The sequence below is a fragment of the Pogoniulus pusillus genome, chromosome 24, assembly GCF_015220805.1.
Source record: "Pogoniulus pusillus isolate bPogPus1 chromosome 24, bPogPus1.pri, whole genome shotgun sequence".
In the NCBI taxonomy this organism is placed as follows: domain Eukaryota; kingdom Metazoa; phylum Chordata; class Aves; order Piciformes; family Lybiidae; genus Pogoniulus; species Pogoniulus pusillus.
This window is the reverse complement of record NC_087287.1, coordinates 8,521,590-8,539,969: the sequence shown is the minus strand read 5'-3', so window position 1 is coordinate 8,539,969 and position 18,380 is coordinate 8,521,590. Positions and strand designations below refer to the sequence as shown.

At 51.3% G+C, this 18,380-nt stretch overlaps 2 protein-coding genes across 4 annotated transcripts in view; both read right to left on the bottom strand.

The window, feature by feature from the left end:
* Positions 1–4,742, bottom strand: part of EPS8L2 (EPS8 signaling adaptor L2) — a 68,223-nt gene extending 63,481 nt beyond the window's left edge. Inside the window, exon 1 of the mRNA XM_064163252.1 lies at positions 4,529–4,742. The gene's annotated coding sequence lies outside the window, so the exon portion shown is untranslated. The remainder of the gene's footprint in view (positions 1–4,528) is intronic.
* Positions 4,743–9,294: 4,552 nt separating this feature from the next.
* TMEM80 (transmembrane protein 80) lies at positions 9,295–18,316 on the bottom strand. Of its 3 annotated transcripts, none has more exons than XM_064163282.1 (5): positions 17,987–18,100; positions 14,091–14,107; positions 11,991–12,084; positions 11,796–11,888; positions 9,295–10,808 (listed from the first exon to the last, which is right to left on the bottom strand). In XM_064163282.1, the coding sequence occupies exons 1-5, from the start codon at positions 18,003–18,005 to the stop codon at positions 10,603–10,605; spliced, it is 429 nt and encodes a 142-aa protein (XP_064019352.1). In that variant the 5' UTR covers positions 18,006–18,100; the 3' UTR covers positions 9,295–10,602. The 3 variants fall into 3 exon arrangements, with proteins under 3 accessions (XP_064019352.1, XP_064019353.1, XP_064019351.1); XM_064163283.1 differs by having other exon boundaries at positions 11,991–12,063; positions 13,952–14,107; positions 17,987–18,064; XM_064163281.1 differs by lacking the exon at positions 14,091–14,107 and having other exon boundaries at positions 11,991–12,063; positions 17,987–18,316.
* Positions 18,317–18,380: the final 64 nt, after the last annotated feature.

The following is an 18,380-nucleotide window of genomic DNA, read 5'->3' as shown; positions in this document are numbered from 1 at the left end:
GGTCTAGGACAAGGCTGGGTTGGAGGTCTGTGAGCCATGAGGGCTCATTTGTGCCACATTTGTTCAACATGACAGCCAGAACTGGTGCAAAACCCCATTTGCTGTCCCTTTCTGCCCTTCTTGGTGCTCATCTCCTCCATCCCAGCTGGAATGCCTGAGAGAAGTCGTGGTGGGGTACTGGGGAATGGGACAGGAGAGATGAACAGGTGAGCTAAAGCTTCAGCAGGTGAAGACCCAGTTGTGGTCTGGATGTGGGAATGTGCCCCTGGCATGTGGGGTGAGGATTTCTAGCACACAAGACCTGTTTGCCCATTGCAGCAGGGTTGGAATGTGACCCTCCTCTGTAGGCAGTGATGGATGGAAGGGCCTGGAGCATCCTGAGCAGGCCGCAAGGAACAGCCCAGCTTCTGCCAGCAGCCTCTGGCCTTGTGCAGACATGAGGGTCCCCCTGATTCCACCATGCCTGCAGGAACAGTCACCCCTGGGCTTTGCTTTATGCTTTCAAACCACATCAGGGCCCAGGTAGCTTGTCTGGCCACTTCAGTGGCTGTTCAAGGGCAGCTGAGCAGGCAGAGCCTGTGATTCCCTGCTTTTGGCTTCGCCTTCCCATGGGTTGGGAAGCTTTTGGTCGTCTTCTGCAGAGAAGCCCAGTGGCGGTGAGCACGTTGCAGTAGTGCCCTTGGGAGCATTTGGGGCTGGGCTCTGCAGGGGATGGGGAAGAGCTCCAAACCAGTCCAGCTGTCAGCTACACACCCTCCCATCCCTTCTGGATTGCAATTCCTCCTGATTTTCCTGGATTACCAGGAAATGAAACCACCAGGGCTTTTTTGGGTATCGCCCCAGCATCATGCATGTCAAATTTGCAGGTGGCACCACCCCCAGCCTCTTGTCCTGGGAAAGGAGAAACTCTTCTAGAATCATAGAATGCATCAGGTGGGAAGGGATCCTCAAAGGTCATCTTGCCCAACCCCTCTGCAGTGAGCCTGGACATCTCCAACTAGATCAGGTTGCCTCAACCACATCTCTGGGATGACCTTGGTGGCTTTGTTCCTGGGGAAGCAATGCAATGACACCAATGTGTGGGATCAGCTCTCTCTGTGATCCCTTTTGGCAGTGATTTGCTGCAAGGGAACTAAATATTTTGGGGATGAGTGACAACACAGCTCTTCCCTGAGCTTGCCATTCCAAACATGCTGCAAGTGGCTGTCCACAGCTCCCCACTACATGAAAATCCTTCACACTCCTCTCTGCTGTAACCCTGACAGATGACAAGCTGTAGGACCTTGTGGGCAGGTGAGGATCTAGGAGCCAAACTGTGATCTCAGGCTTCCCTGGGTCCTCCTTTGATCCCATCTCCTCCATCACTCAGGTGGTGTGCTTGTGCCTGGCACCACTGCTTGATGGTGCAGACTCTTCTCTAATACAGTTAGATGAGCAGGGAGGGTTTCAAAAAGTGCCACCCTTGCCCTCCCTTGGAGTGAGAGGTTTGAATACCTCCTGGGCAGGCAGGAAAGTATTTTTCTAGGCATCTGTTGAACCTTGGCCAAAGCAGGGTGGTGCAGAAGGTTGTGCTAGCAGTCAGGTGCTGGTAGATCTGCCTGGTGCTCTTCCAGGCAGACACTGCTGCTGATAAAGGCTTCACCCCAGCAAGGAAACCATCGCTGTCGCTCCAGGAAGTCTGTGGACTTTTCCTGGCACTTGTGCTTGAGGGCCACTAAGGAAGGCCCTTATGGCTTGAGTGTTTTTAGAGGGTGATTATTTTATTGCCCATCACATCAAACTCGGAGGCTAAAGGCCGCATGCTAACATCTGCCCTAGAGGTAAGAACAGGACTGCTGACTGCTGGTATGTGAGGCCAGACTTAGCCCCACACGCAGAAAACAGCTGAGTCTTCATCACCACCACAAACCTGCTCTGACCTAGCCCTTTGAGGTTCACCACGGCATGGAAGGGAGGAAGCAAGCAGCGAGTGTGATGGGAACAGCTCCAAAGCAGCACCTCAGGATCCAGCCTTCTGGGAGTAATACTGCCAGCTTCCCCAGGCACTCAGGCTCTGCACCCCAACTTCTCTGTGGATGTTTCTCAAGCCCATGCAGTCCAACACAAATATTCTCCATTTTGCTCCTTTCTTTGTCTCTCACAAGGACTGAAAGCTCCTGGGAATCTCTTCTGAATCTCTTTCACTCCCAGCCTGAGGGATCCCATGACTGTACGATAAACAATCTCCTTTCCAGCCACCTCATCAAAGGGTCAGAAGCCAACAACTATCTGGTAGATTGGGCCTTAAGGCTGTCCCCCAGCAGGATCTCCTTCCCTGGACACCCAGAGCAGAGCAAGCTGGCCTGGGTTCCTCCTGCACAGCTCCTCCCTGGCTTGTCCTGCCCTTGGCTGAAGCTGGGCAGGCAGCCACAGCCAGGACAGCCCAACAAAATGGTGGCTGCTGCTTATGTTCCCAGAGACAGTGTCTTCTCCACCGTGCACTACACAAGTGAGCTGCCACCCAACTGGGCAAGCTGGTCTGGACAGGTGCCTGCATCCATCTGCCTGGGAGCTGGGCAGGCAGAGCCCTAGAAGCAAACGTCTGTAGGGGCTATTTCAGCAGGCTCAGAGGCAGGTTTTGTCGCTCTGAGGGCGAGATGTCTGCAATCAAAAAAAGGTGAGTACTAAAAGAGAGAATCTGCCTGTCCCCTCCCTGTAGTGCTCAAGGCCAGACTGAACAGGGTCTTGAGCAACCTGGTGTAGTGGAAGGTATCTCTGCCCATAGCAGGGGGCTTGGAACTAGATGATCTCTAAGGTCTCTTCCAACCCAGACCAGTCTAATGATGATTCTACAATATGGAGGCTGTGACCCAAAAGTCATTTTCTCCTCACGTCACACAGCATCCAGGCTGCTCACCTCTGCCTTGGTGTCTTTGCCCGCCCTCAGATTGGGTGGGGACTGACAGAAAGCCACAGACTGAAAGCTTGTCTTGGCAAACTGCTTTGTCACCCCAGGCCAAGGTGTGCATGCCTGTGTTCCCTTCACGCTGTGTACTCACAGCTGCTGCCTTCCTGGGACTTCAATATCTAGCTCAGTGGTGCCAGCACTCGGCTTCTTCCCAGGTGTGCCCCAAAAGCTCCCCTAGTCCCTCCAAGCTCTGTAGTTATACAACAAACTCCTAGCCTGTGAAGTATGAGCAGATCTATGTGGCACCACCTGTATGTGCTGGAGAGCTGGGACCCAGCCAAAAGGCACCAAGTCCTCAGCCAGCCCAGCTTCCGAATGCTTCAGCAGCAGAAACCAGCAGCAGCTCCAACTCAGGTCCAGCTACAGCAGGATCGAGCTGTTCGTGTTACCCAAACACAAGTTTAACCTTGGTTTTGAACCAAGCAGTGACCTTTGCCACTCACAGACACATTCCCACAGTAGATCCCAAGCTCTTCTGCACACGCCTGTTTTAAAGGGCTCCTTGGTCCACGCTGCTGCCTGCCCTTGCTGAGTGTCAAAGACTTCATTTTTCTCCCTCATCAAGTGAAAGCTCAATCACTCGACTCAACGGACCCAGGACCACGTAGGTGAGACCCTGCATGCATCCCTGCTGGGCTGGACTTCTTGATGTCTGTTCTTTAACTCCAAAAAAGTCCATTTTAGGCGCAGACCCCACCAGAGCAGCCCAGCACTGGAGCTCTCAGCTGATGGAGCACCGACAGACGATCCCGGCTGCAGCAGCCCAACCATGCGAGTGTTAACTCCCCGTTGCCCTAATTAGAGCAGGGCAATCACCGTCATTTACTACCCTGATGTCTCACAGTTATTTCCAGTATTTAAAAATAACGTCAGGCAAATCTTTTGTCCCTGAGCCTTGTCCTCGGTGGAGTTAGCACTGGCATTTTCCAGGCAAATAAGTGAAAGGGGAGAGGAGAGCTGGGCTCCAGCTCCTTAACTGTGCAGGAAAGCTCACAGGGAGCCAGAGCTGTGGTGTGAAGGACCAAGGCAGCTTCAGGTGAGGTTCCCCTCTGTTTGAAAAGGGGTGATGGATCTTGCCAAGGTCATGGGCAAGGAGAGCTCAGCCAAGAACTCAACCCACCAAAAGCAGCAGCTCAGCGAGGTGCCCGCTGGTGGACGGCAAAAAATCCGCTCTGGACGCGTCGCAGGGCAGAGGAAAACCTGAAGTCTGCAAAGAGCTGCGCAAAAGTCCCACTTTCATTAGGAGCAGAAAAAAAGGAACCCATCCCCGTTCCGTGCCAGACGGACATTTTGCTGCCAAGAAAGTGCCACCTACTGGAGCTGGCCGCGGTGAGGAAACGCCAGGAGCGGGGAGCTAAACCCCCAAAGCGCAGCGCTGGAGAAAAGCCCTCTCTTCAGCTTTGGCTTTGCCACTTTGGAAAGCAAATCAGACAAAGCTCAGTGCCCGAAGCTCAGAGTGAGCCCAGCCACTGCCCCTTCCCCATCAAGCCCCTCCTGTAAAAGAAACAACCAGGCTTTGGACGTGGATGAAGGCTGGCGGGGGTGGGAGTGAGCTTTGAGGGTTCGCCAGGAGCGACTTACCGCTGCTGAGAAGGTCTCCCGTGGCTCTCTCGGCTCCCGAGTGTCCTCTCCAAGTTGCACCTAGTTCAATCCTGCTGCCATTCTCCAGCAGCCCAGCTTCCTGCCCGGGGCTTTGCTGCTCCCCCCCCAGCCCTGACCACGGAGGAGAGAACGAGGCAGAGCCCAGCCGGCACCCCAACTTGGGGAGGTCTCTGTGCCGCCCGCGTCCCTCTGCCCTTTCGTCCCGGTGCCGCTCGCCCCGGCTGTCTGAGAGCAGGTGACAGAGGTTTCCTGGCAGAGGAGAGAGGAGGGGAGGGATGCGGAGGCAGCGAGAGGTGGAGCTGGGACCCGGAGCAACAGGTTACTGTATAACTAGGAGCTGGTGGCCCCAGCGAGCCGGCTGCATCCCCGCGGGGCACTGGGGGCAGCTGGCACCTTCGCCCCCTCCTAGCGCAGGGGCACCCGGAGCTGAGCCTTGATGCTGCTCGCTGGGGACGTGTTAAATTCCAGGTTTCTTTTGCCCGAGAACATTTTGTACCCAAGAGGGAAGGTTGAAGGTGGCGAGAGGTAGCAAAGGAGAGCTCGAAGCTGGGTTTTCCATCAGCAGTCAGGGAGGGGTCGTGCTGCCTGACCGCCTCCCGGGGGGGGGAACAAGGCCCCTTTTGTACAGCCCAAGGCTCTCCTCTGCAGCTCCACGCTGGCTCCTGGGTTTGTTTTCCTTCAGCTGTGCTCCTGCCTGCCGTCTGCAGAGGTGCCCTGAGATACGGAGGGAGAGGGCACAAACAACATCCTCTTTCTGCAGGTCCCCAGAGCAGTTGCAGGTGAGAAGCAGAGCCCCATGTGGGGTACCCCACACACTGGCACTATGCTCTTTGGAATTAGGCTGCTATAAAGGCCCTCATCTTGCCCTCTCTTGGTGGGCCTGGCCATGCCATGGGTCTTGGCCCCACATATCTTTAACTTGGCGCTGAGCAAAAGTTCAACGTGGCTTGGGCAGAGCTGTGCCAGGATTATGGTGGGGAGAGGTAATTGCTGAGCCCACCTTTGGGAGGAACAGGGGATGTGACTGCCTGGTGCAGGAGCAGGGAGTAAAGGCATCAGGTACAGGTTGGTCATCAGCATGGTGCAGTGGGAGCAAGGCTTGCTCCTCAGTAGGATACGTTCTGACAGACAGAATCTGTGCAGGACCTTTTTGGTCATCTCAGGGCATGGTCATCAGGACTACAAAGATGCCAAGGGGACTGGAACACCTCTCTGATGAGGAAAGGCTGAGGGAATGGGGTCTTTTTAGTCTGGAAAAGAGCAGGCTGAGCAGGGACCTCATCCTTCAAGGCTCAGTGTCAGGGAAATGGGATCAGGCTTTGTTCAGTGGTGGCCAATGACAGGGCAAGAGGTAATGGGCACAAAGTTGGATGTAAGAAGTTCCATCTAAACATGAGGAGGAACTTCTTTACTTAAGGATGCTGGAGCACTGGGATGGGCTGCCCAGAGAGGTGATGGAGTCTCCATCTCTGGAGACATTCCAAACCCACCTGGATGTGTTCCTGTGTGACCTTCATTAGGCCTGGGGGCTGGACTCTATGATCTCCAGAGGTCCCTTCCAACCCCTACCATTTTGTGATTCCCATGCTGCTGGCAGTAGTGTCTTGGCCTTCCCTTGCTGATATCCAGGCTCATTATCAGTGTGGCTAGGAGTGAGAGTACTGTCTCCTTCTCACCATGACCCCAGGTGGGGCACAGAGGAAGCAAGAGCCACTTCTTGCTGGAGCATGAGAGGTAGGAATTGAGCTTTAGAACTGGTGGTGTGGCTCCTGTGCTCTCTGGGAAAGGTTTCTTTAGAAGCCCCAGTTCCATCACATAGTCTCTTGTTCCTCCTCTCTCTTGCTCTTCAAAAGCCAGAGGGAACTTTTAAAAGCTGGCACTACTGCTCCTGAGTTTTTATGGCCAGACTGTGGAGAGGTTGGTTTAGCATTGGACTTGGTAGTGCTGGGTTAATAGTTGGTGCTGATTATCATTCCTGATGAAGACAGGCACAGCAGCTACTGTGGGGTGCTGCACCCCATAGGACATCTCAAAGTGCTGAACAGCAGAGGTGAATTTTCCTCTGAGCAGAAAACCATGAGGGAGCTTATCACATCTTCCCTGCAGGAGATGATGCTGGTTCAAGTGAGTCAGAGGGCAATTACCCTGCTGTGTGGTGGCCTTCTCCTGATCTGGTTCCCAGATGTGGACCCAAATGAGTGTCCATCATCACTGGATATTAGGAAGAAGTTCTGGACAGTGAGGGTGGTGAGACACTGGCACAGGTTGCCCAGGGAGGTTATAGATGCCCTCTCCCTGGATGTGCTTAAGGCCAGGTTGGATGGGGCTTTCAGCAGCGTGGCCTAGTGGAAGGTGTCCCTGCCCACGGCAGGGGGTTGGAACTGGATGAGCTTTAAGATCCCTTCCAACCCAAACCATTCTCTGAATCTATGATTCTATGATCAGCCTCACTCCTTTGGCTACTGCCCAAAGCCCTTCAGTGCTGTGTCTGTGGCAGTGGTCACTGGGGGACTGCACCACTTCAGCTGTCTCTGCCCCCTGAAGAACACAAAGAAGCTGCAGACCCATACAGCCCTATCTGTTGGAGTATCTCCAAGGCTGGAATCCCAGGAGGCTCCCTTGCCTCTTGGGATCAGCCTTTTAAATCAGGCTGGCGGCAGACACAGCTGTGATGGCTTGAGAACAAAGACTTCTTCCTTGCAGAGTAAACAACACCCAAACCCAGCTCCTCAAAATATGTGTTCCTCTCCATTTTTAATGCCTTTTTCACATCCAACTTGCTCGGCCTGTTTCAGAAGGGCTGGGCCTCCTAATTAAAAGCTTCAGCAAACTTCTGTCTGGCAAATGTCATCAATGGCTTCACTGTGCTGTGCCTGGCTTCTCTAGGCAGTGGGAACTTAAGAAAAACATCAGAACATCTGAAGATGAGGAGAAACTTGTTTGGTGTGAGGGTGCTGGAGCCCTGGAGTGCACTGCCCAGAGATGTTGTGGAGTCTCCTTCTGTGGAGAGATTCCAAAGCCACCTGGACATTGTGACCCTGGGCAAGCTGCTGTGGGCATCCTGCTTTAGCAGGGGGGTTGGACTGGAAGATCTCCAAATGTCCTTTCCAATCCCCAGCATGCTGGCATCTGGGGATTCTGTGAATGGTTTGGAAAGGAGCTGCTGATTCTTGCATTTCTTCTAGGTGATGAGTAAAGGGTCTGTGATATTTGGTAACACATAGATACATAGAATAGGGCATCTCTAAAGCTGGAGGAGGAGGCTGCTGTATTCTCTGCGGCCAACAGGTTGTCCCAAACTCATCCAGCAGAAACATGGAGCCATCACCTCATTAACACCTTCACCAGCACTACTCTTTTGAGGGCTGTTTTCTGCAGGAACCATGCCAGGGCTCCAGGTTTGTGGCACAGCATCACAGTGGGGTCAGACACCTTGGGGCAGAAAAAACCTTTGACTTTATTAGTGTCTCCTGAATTTGGCTCTCTGCTGCTTCCAGGTGCACTCATGTTTTGTCTTTCTTTGTAGTCAGCTCCACAACTGGAAAGGAATGTCTGGGACCCCCATCTGCCACACCACCTACAATCAGGTAAAACAAAACTTCCACTTTGCAGTGTTTCCTTTAGATGTTCTTTGGCCAGACCCTTGTGCGAGGTGCAAACACCAGGGAAGGTTTATGGTTTCACTTGTAGCCTGGCATGTGTTTGTCACAAGCAAGGTAGACACAGCCTGGTATGTTGGTCACTCCTTCTACCAACTATCTGATGGGTACATTCCATCATGTCAAGCAAAGCTGGATAGATGGGTGGGGGTTTGCTTCATGCAGATTAAGCACAGAAACATTTGGTCAGTGGATTTCCTGGTGGCTCCTCAGCACCCAGATCTGCTTTTACATTCTCTTTGTGGGTGCAGTCTTGTTCCTGGTGATCAGTGAAGGCTTGGTTGTGCCACTGACTTCACAGGATCAGGCCCAGAGGGGTTCATGTCCATGTGTGTGTTTTGGTGTTGACTGCTGGGTGCTGGCAACGTGGGCAGAAGCTGTTTGGTGTCACAAGACCTTGGAAGGGGCCCCTGGGTTAAGGTCAAGGCAGGGCCTGCTGGGACAGGAGAATGGGTGATGGTTTGAAACTAAAAGAGGGAGATTTAGACTGGAGAGAAAGGAGAGATTTTTGACACTGAGGGATTCTTTGACTCTGGCCCAGGCTGCCCAGAGAAGTGGGAAATACCCCATCCCTGGAACCACTGCAGCTCAGGATGTCTGGGGCTCTGGGCAACCTCCTGTATTTGCACATGTTCCTGCTGATGTAGAGGAGTTGGGACTGCATGAGCTTTCAAGCTCCCTTCAACCCAAACCAGTCTGGGATTCTGTTATGCCATGAAACTGGGCCCTTCCACAGGATCTCCTGTGTCTTTTAATCCTTCCAGCACCACTGGACACAAAACAGTGGGGCTGTGGCAGTGTGGCCCCAGCCCCTGGTTAGTGCCAATCCATGCAGAGCTCAGGTGCTTTAGGATGGGATCAGAAGATCAGGAGAATCTTTCACACACATCCAGGCTCGCCCAAACTTTCCTTTGTGAGCTTCAGCTGGAACCTGGGATCTGAAGAAGATGCTCTGAACTTCAAACACTGCTTAGATCTGAAACATCACTTATTTGACTAAATAAATACCAAAATAGGAAGTTTTGACTGGAAAACCTGCTTGTCCAAGAGCCCCACAGCTCCCCAAGCTTTACATTAACACTAAGATATTTTTGATGAAGTAATTTATTACTTTTCTTTTTTCAGAATCATGGAAATAAAGCATTTGACACCAAAAAGAAGCAACAGCCAACGACATTCTGGTGAGCTTTTAAACAGGACAGAAGGGTAAGTGAATGGTTGAGTGTTTGTGCTCCTCTTAAGGCCACCCTGTAGCAACAAAAATGCCCCACAGAGCAAGAACCAGCAGCCCAAACCTTGCAGCTCAGCTCTCTAGGTACACACAAACCTCAATTCCCAATCCCATTGGGATATATCAGTCATTGCCCTACTAAAGTCTGGGAAATTACCAGTGGGGGATGAAAACACAAATGAGAGCAGAAGAGAAGCTGTGTCCTCAAACAGCAGCCTGTGTGGAACAGCAGAAAGGTCCAGGCTGTATGGCCTGATTGTTTTCTGTGTCACTTGGTTGTACGTTGCTGCTGCTGCGCTATAAAAACACCCCACAACAGCACGTAGCTGGAGGATGCTCTGGTTACTGCTTTGTGTTGGAAATGAGTACCTAGAAATGATACTTGAACACCAGAGCATTAAGTGGTGGTTTTGCTGAATCACAGAATCACAGAATGGTAGGGGTTGGAAGGGAGCTCTGGAGATGGAGGCAAACCTCCTCCCCTGCCAAAGCAGGATCGCCTAGGGCTGGTCACATGGCAACGCATCCAGATGGGTCTTGACAATCTCTCAGGACCTCTGTTCACAACCTCTCTGGGCAGCCTGCTCCAGGGCTCCAGCACCCTGGAGTTTTTCCTCATGGTGAGGTGGAACTTCCTGTGTTTCAGTTTGTATCCATTGCCCTTTGTACTTTCACAGAACACCACTGCAAAGAGCCTGGCCCCTTCTTGACATCCTCCCTTCAGGTACTTGTAAACATTACTAAGATCTTATATCAGGCCTCTCTTCTCCAGGCTAAGCAGTCCCAGGGCTCTCAGCCTTTCCTCACCAGACAGATGTTCCAGTCCCTTATTCATCCTGACAGCCTCCCCTGCACACCCTCCAGTATATTCCTGTTGTGGGAGCCTAGAACAACACTCCAAATGTGGTCTGACCAGGATAGAGTAGATGGAGAGGAGATCCTCCCTTTACCTGCTGGACATCATCTCTTGCCTTTGCCCATAGATAAGTGAAAACAGCTGGCAGCTGGGACATGGTACCGACCAGCTCTGCCCCTCACAAATCTGCTCTTTGAACAGAGAGCTTTACAGGATTTTTATCTGCAGAACAATATTCAGTATTTGACTAGAAACCTGCTGGTTTATAGGAGAAATGCACCGAGGAGGTGCTGCAACCTGCCAGGGCTTAGCTGACAAAAGCAGCAATGGCCATGACCTTTAGCCCCGACTCCAGCCCGTAGGTGGAGAGCAGCAGAGCATTCAGGATGACATCAGCTCGCAGCACGTAGGTTTGCCACGCCAGGAAATACACAGCCAGGACCACGCTTCCCAGCGTCAGCACCAGGCTGAGCCCTAGCGGAGCCTCTTCTTCGGTCAGGTTACCCTTGGAACCTGGAGGGAAACAAAAAGCTGCAGTGAGTCTCTGATTTCTTCAGACAGTACCACAAGCCCTAAGTCCAGAGTGTTCTCTGGAACAGGTTGCTCAGAGATGTGGTGGAGGCCCTGTCCCTAGAGACATTCAAGATCAAACTTAGAGACTTGTTTGGGTTGGAAAAGACCTTTAAGATCATCAAGCTCAACCATTCTCTAACTCTACCAAGACTGAGGCTAAAACATAGATTCCTAGAATGGTTTGGGTCATCGCAGGCTGATTGATCATAGAATGGGTTGGTTTGGAAGGGACCATAAAGAACATCCAGTTCCAACCCCCTGCCATGGGCAGGGATACCTTCCACTAGCCTCATCCAACCTGACCTTGAACACCTCCAGGGAGGGGGCATCTTGGGCAACCTGTTCCAATGCTTCACCACCCTCACTCTAAAGAATTTATCCCTAATCTCAAGATGAGTGGAGAAGTTTAATCATGCCTTCAGCTCCACATCTCTGCCTCTCTGACACACCTGCAGGGATGGAGATTCCACCACTTCCCTGGACAGCCTGTTCCAGTGTAGTCGTAGTGCAGCCACACGCTGCTCAGTGATCTCTTTGGCACAACCTGTTATGTGAGGCCCTGGTTATTTGGTTCCTTAGTAGAGCAGCTTCATCATCTCAGCAAATGGCAATCTGTGTTCCACTGTGATCCTCCTGATGTATCACACTTGCCTCTCAACAGCATTCCAGCTGTCCCACTTAGATTGCTTCCTGACAACCCAGTGACTGTTCTTTAACGGCGCCAAACACAGTATCCCACAGGGGAGCAACTTCTGTTTGCCCCTCTGGCCAAATCTATGGATCAGGTAGCTTAAGTTTAATGATCTAAATGAACAACAGTCCCCAAAAGCTGCTGAACTGGCCTGTTAGGACACACAGTCAGTACCACAATGATTCATGTTTAAGGGAGATATTCCACTGGCAAGGCATGGTGATAACGTGACATACCCAAGTAGAGTCGAGGCACTTCCAGAATGGCCATAACGAAAAGCACCACAAGATCTGGAGCCAAAAAATCATCTGGATAACTGAAAACTTGACCTGTAGAATAATAGAAAGGAAATAAGCCAGGAGAAGACAGTGGGCAGGCTGACAAACCACCAGAAGACAGCCTGTTGCTGGGTTAGAATAGCTGGAACTTACTTTTGTACACAATCATCATGAGAGTGGCCAGGAAATAGAAGATATAATAAACCCCATTCACATAAAGCAGCATCTGCAGAGGAAGGGATGACAGCTGAGAGCAGTTGTTAAGGATTTCTGGTAGCACTGAGGTGGGATCCAGTTCATACAATAGTCATCATTCCTCACTCATCTCACATACACTGCTGTGGTGTCTTAGATAAAATGGTTCAACTGTGACTGGCCTGCTGGTAGGGTTCAGAAAGTCTCTTGAAATTGCAAACAGAAGCAGTTAGGATAAAAACTTGCTATCCCAGGTTTGCCTTTCAACAGTTTTATTTGGTATGTTCAGAGAAGACCACAAAGATGATCAGAGGGCTGAGCACTTCTCCTGTGAGAATAGGCTGAAGGAGTTGGGAGTTGTTCAGCCTGGAATAGGCTTCAGGGAGACCTTAGGGCAGCCTTCCCCAGGATTTGAAGGGAGCTACAGGAAAGCTAAGGAGGGATTTTGTACCAAGACATGGAGTAACAAGATGAGGAGTGACAACTTCAAACTGGGAGAAGCTGGATTGAGATGGTGAGACACTGGAACAGGTTGCCCTGTTGTGGAGGCTCCAAGCCTGAAAGCATTCCAAGTCAGACTGGATGAGGCCTTGAGCAACTTCATCTTAGCAGGAGGCCTCTCTGCCCATGGTGGGGGGTTGGAACTCAATGATCTTTAAGGTCCCTTCCAACCCAAACCAGTCTGTAACTCTATGGCTCCATGTGGTGCAGTCTTCATTACCCTAAGGAAATGAGGAAGGGGTGCAAGTATACCCACCCCCAAACTACTTCCACTCCTGTTAGTCAGCCTTGAGGAAGTTAATAGAGGGTTGGCAGGCTCCAACACATCAAACTCCTCTAAGTTTCTAAAACTAAGTGGCTGTGAAAAGCAAACTGCCATACCATGAGAAGGCTGAAAGCTGTGCTCCCTCTTTGTGAAGTGCCTGAGAAAGGCCAGCAGCTCAACTTTGAGGTGTAAATTCATAAGAAATAGACTCCCTTAATTTACTGCCCACAAAAGTAACTCCTGCAGACTGTAATACTTAGCTTCAATGATTTGTCTGTCCATGTGGATTCACTGCCAAGGTATGTGAGAACTCCACAATCCTTAACACAGCCTCAAAATGTCCCTGACCCCTTATATAGCAGGAACATATATTCTGGAATCGTTGTCTCCTGAGGCACAGGATTCATGAGTAGGATGTTGTAGGACTCCCCACCACATGCAGAAGTTGGATTGTAGTTGCAGGAATGCAGGAATTTGATCATTCCTATGTATTTTTGATAACCAAATGATTCTAAATGTCTTCCTTAGCCTCAAATAGTACAATATAAGGAAGTTAGCAGTGCAGACTTCATTCTTTCTGTACTCAAAATACTCTTTATCCTCCTCTCTCTCCCCCAGCCCTTCTCAAATGCTTTAAGTATCTCCAACATAGGGATTTCATCCCAGGCACCTTGTAGAGGAGCCCAGCACCCACCCACTCATGGTGGATCTCTTCCAGTTCCCAGCTCATTTTATTCCAACAGAACCAGGTTTTTGTGTTTTTCCAGTTGAAGGAAGGAGGAGCAAAAAAAGCCCAAATAAATTACTAGATAGATAGGAGGGAAATCTCTGAAGCCAAGGGTGTCGCCTCTTAGGAGATTCCTTAGATCTTGGCAGGAGGAAAGGTAGGGTGAGGTACCAAAAGAGGAAGTAGGACTGAAAGCTGCTTTTACTACCTCATTAGCTCTGTCAGCAGTCTGTGAGGTGTGCTGCTGCATGGGAGTGTGTCCTCTAGCCCACAGATTCCATTTTTAGCTTTGTTTCCTAAGGAAATTACTTAGGTGATCATGAAATGTGGCTGCCAGCCCCCTGCCCAGACTGCAGGGTGGGAGCTAAGCCTCAGCTTAGCTGTGAATGCTGCAAAAATAATCTTCCTTTTTACTGTTTTTGTTACCTGTGGCTGGAAAACTCAAGGAATAACCCCAAAATCACACTGTGCAGATGTATTAGGCAGGGAGGAGTGGATGCCCTTCAGCCAGTCTTCCTGAGGACTCCCACAGGCGAGGGATGAAAGGCACAAAATGAAAGGATACAACCGATGAAGTTCCTCCTTTCCGGTGAGAAGGGAAAAATAAGAGAAGAAAATAAGTCTGAATATTTACTCAGGGTGCAGCAGAAACATTCAAAGTGGTGCTACCAGGGAGCTCAAGTGTGCTGGTGAAAATTCATTTTCCAGTTCCCTGGAAAACTGACTATCTTCTCAGCCTGTGCAGTTCAGGTTCCAAAAGGATGAATTCTGAGATAATTTGAGGAACGCTCCTGTTGTGAAAGTGACTTTCAGAACGAGGAAACCATCTCCTGCACTACATGAAGTGCATAGGCAGTACCTAGAACCTGTCTATCCTGCCCTTTCCCAGCAGATGAGATTTCATCCCCACTAACTATGCAGCAATGAGGGAACCAGAATGTGGCATTTGGTTTTAAATCGTGAGAAAGGGCTCCTTGGATGCGCCAAATGACAGCTCTCCAAACCGGTTCCCTTCAAAAGCAGAGTCACAAGGGGGCTGGGAGAGTTGTTCAGCCTAGAGAAGGCTCCAGGGAGACCTTCTGGTGGCCTTTCAGTATTAAAAGGGCAGATCAGAAGGCCGGGGACAGACTTTGGAGCAGGACCTATTGTGACAGGACAAGGGGTGATGGTTTGAAATTAAAGGAGGGAGACTCAGACTGATGAGAAGGGAGAAGTATTTGACACTGAGGGTGGTGAGAACCTGTCTCAAGTTGCCTAGAGAGGTGGGAGCTGCCCCATGCCTGGAACCATTGCAGGTCAGGATGTTTGTAGCTCTGAGCAACCTGCTCTAGTTGCAAGTGTCCCTGCTGACTGCAGGGGAGCTGGACTAGCTGAGCTTTAAAAGTCCCTCCCAAACCAGTCTGGGATTCAATGATTCCATGACTGAGCATGCTGAGCACCCACAGAAACCATAACAAACATTTTCTATTTGTAACACACAAACAAAATTCCCTTGTGACATGCTGGCTCCCACCTACTAAAGTCCCTCTTAAGTAATATTCTCAACCTCTTTCAGGCACATGAGGAATTGCAAAGTCCTGGTCTCTGTTTCACAAAGAGCCAAAGTGCCTGTGAGAGGTTGTTCCATCCATCTTCTGAGGCAGCTCCCACATCTGTGGGACATTCTTCTCCATCTCCATCCTTGGGCCCTGTGAGGTTAATGTCCTCATCACCTCATACTTCCATACAGTTGTGCCTAAATTAATCCCCACTACCTTTAGGCACCTAATTAAGGTAGCCAATTTGGGAATGCTGTGGAAATAGGCAAGCAATTGCAGGTGGTGACTCATGCTGCCTAGGATCTGGATGTGCCTATTTTCTCTCCACTTTCTGTGGCAGGACTAGAGGCTCCTAAGAGGCTCATCCCCTCCTTGGCCATGGTGTATTTTGGGCCACTTACTCCACGGGCATTGAGGGGCTGGAGTGGGTTCAGAGAAGGGTGATGAAGCTGCTGAAGGGTTTCGTGAGGAGCAGCTGAGGGAACCGAGGTTGTTCATCCTGGAAAAATGGAAGCTGAGGGGAGACCTTCTGTCTCTCTACAACTCCCTGAAAGGAGGCTGGAGTCAGATGAGGGGTTGCACTCTTCTCCCAGGGGACGAGTGACAGCACAAGAGGGAACAGTCTCTAATGACCCCAGAGAAGGTTTAAGTTGGACATGAAGAACAATTTCTTGCCCTTGAGGGTTGTCAAGGTCTGGCCCAGGCTGCCCAGGGCAGTGGCAGAATCCCCATCCCTGGAGGGGTTTCAAAGGCATGGAGATGTGGTGCTGAGGGCCATGATTTGGTGATGCTCTGGCAGTGCTGCGTTAATGTTTGGAGCCCATAATCTGAGAGCTCTCTTCCAACCTAGACAGTTGTAGAAGCCTATGACTGGTCTGTTTCTTTTTGCAGAATGGGAGGTAAAGGTTCCATTACACATCGTGCTCTGGTGACTAATGGTTAAGGATGTTTGTGTTTATACCCTGTGTAAAGTATCACCCATGTTGGACACTCTGCTTCTCCAGCAAGATGCCTCTATTTTCAAGTTAGACTCTCAAGTAGGCTATGAATTTGAAATAACCACAGCTGCATGTGGAGAAGTGTTATTACTCCAAAGAAACATCAGGATACAGAACTTCTTCTGTACAACCAATGTACCCTCATCCCTGCTGAGGAGCTCACTGCTGTGATCACACCACTTCACAGACAGCCCTCCCCAGTGAATTCCCTGATGGCATTTCCCCAGCTTTACTTTTTTCAAATGTGAGGTTTTTGGTTTTTTTTTTTACCTTTTAATCATTTCCCACCAGAGGGCACCGACCACATTCCTGCATCTGTTCCAGGGCAGGTTTGACAGCCACCATTATTTAGAGCATGCTGCCTCCCCCTGAGCAACACGGACATTTCACACGAGTTAAACATTTACACCCCACAACACATCCCTAACGGGGGTTTTGCAGGTAAAGTAGTAATTACTACACCAGTGGCAGCTAAAACTGCAGGTGTAACAGCAGGCTGCTAATCCCAGCACCCTGAGATTATCTCACTGCGAGGATTACGGGAATCTGCATTGCTGCTGGGAGAGGTTTAAATCGAAAGTGAAATGTTCTGGCACAGAACAAAAACCAACCCCCAAAATATTAACTATCTGAAAGCATTTCTGTGAAGCAGAAGGTCTCAGCAGCAGGAGCAGCACTCTGGCTGAGGTTGTTGCATTAGTGAGGTGTGGTGTACTTCCAACTGGATGCAGGTTGGCACCCGATTCCTGCCTCCTGGAAAGCGTGTACGGCCCAAGAGCAAAGGGAGTATTAACACCACGAGTTCCCAGTTCTGCAAGTCCTTTAATGTAGAAGGGGAACTCCGAGGCACACGGGATGAGGATACATGGTGAACCTGAGTCTTTGCAAGCTATCTGTGCACCCAGCGTGCTTCCCAAGAGCGCAGCATCTGCAGCAGCTTCAGCCCCTGAAACCAAATCCCAACTTGCCTGGGCAGTTTTGTACAACAGCTACAGACCACGTTGTGGCTAAGGGGACACAGTCTCAAGTTGTGCCGGGGGAGGTCTAGGCTGGATGTTAGGAGGAAGTTCTTCACAGAGAGAGTGATTGGCATTGGAATGGGCTGCCCAGGGAGGTGGTGGAGGCACCGTCCCTGGAGGTCTTCAAGAAAAGACTGGATGAGGCACTTGGTGCCATGGTCTAGTTGACTGGATAGGGCTGGGGGATAGGTTGGAATGGATGATCTTGGAGGTCTCTTCCAACCTGGTTGATTCTATGATTCATACAGCAAGGCCTTTACTGCTCGTCCAGGCTACTGCTGCTGTTACTGACTGTAAGTGAAGCTCAGCTGGAAATGGAGCCCAGCCCATTCCCTATCGAACCGGTTTGACTTCGGTTTAAAAGCATGCAGCACCTATCATTAGCCTTACCCGATGCCTCCCAGACTTGTGTTTGGGGCTCTGGCAAATGCTAACTGTTCAAGCCAGTTTTTGAAGCCAGCTTTGCCAACCAAAGACTGAAACTGTGCGTTCTGTGGGGCAGGCGTGGGCCGCTCCGAAGGAAGTGGAACCGAATCACTTTGGCTACGCTACTGAGACCTTTTTTCCTCCTCTGAATCCCCACGGCAGAGAAATCTGAAACAAATGTTTTCATGGGGTGTCACGCTCGGCCTCCTAAAATTGGATCTGACCGCCGGTGAAGAAGCTCCTGGTCCCGCCGCGGCCCTGCCTACGCTCATGCAGAGCCCGCAGCTGCCGGAGCTCAGCCTGCAGCATCGCGGCTGTCGCGATAGAGCTACCCGGCTGAGCCGCGCTCAGCCTTGGTCCTCTCGCTCTACCCGTTTTCCCAGGCCTGGGGCAGCGAGAGGTAGTCTTTAACAGTGGGAAACGGCCGCCCCCCGCCTCGCTGAACCGCGGCGGGGATATGGATGGCAGCGTACCGCTCACCTCGCCTCGCCGCCGCCATCTTGTGTGCCCTTCCCTGCCGCCCGTCACCATCCCGGCAGCCTCCGCGCCGCGGCCGCTCGCCTGCGCTTGCCTGAGCGGAGCTCTCCTCTTCCCTCCGCCCATCGCTGCCTTCGGCCCTGATCGGAGCGCTCGGCCCGCTTCGGTCGCTTTCGGTCGGATTCGGTCCCTTTCCGTTCGGGTGTCTCCGTTGGAGCCGGCGAAAAGGAATTCGGGCGCGATCGGAGCACACTCGGCACAGCTCGGCTTTCGTCGCGCCGCCTCCCCCGCCTTCGGGCAGGATCGGAAAGGACTCGCGCGGACTCGGGATTCTTCGACCCTCTGGGCCGGACCGCTCGGGGACTCGGCCCTGTTCGGGCGGGCTCGGATTCCCCCA

Excerpts from the sequence above, each read along its gene's own strand:
- TMEM80 (XM_064163281.1), bottom strand. The coding sequence starts at position 18,109 with ATGGGCGGAGGGAAGAGGAGAGCTCCGCTCAGGCAAGCGCAGGCGAGC. Across the intron at positions 11,889-11,990 it reads CATGATGATTGTGTACAAAA|GTCAAGTTTTCAGTTATCCA; the intron begins GTAAGTTCCAGC and ends ATTATTCTACAG. Across the intron at positions 10,809-11,795 it reads AGTGCCTCGACTCTACTTGG|GTTCCAAGGGTAACCTGACC; the intron begins GTATGTCACGTT and ends GTTTCCCTCCAG.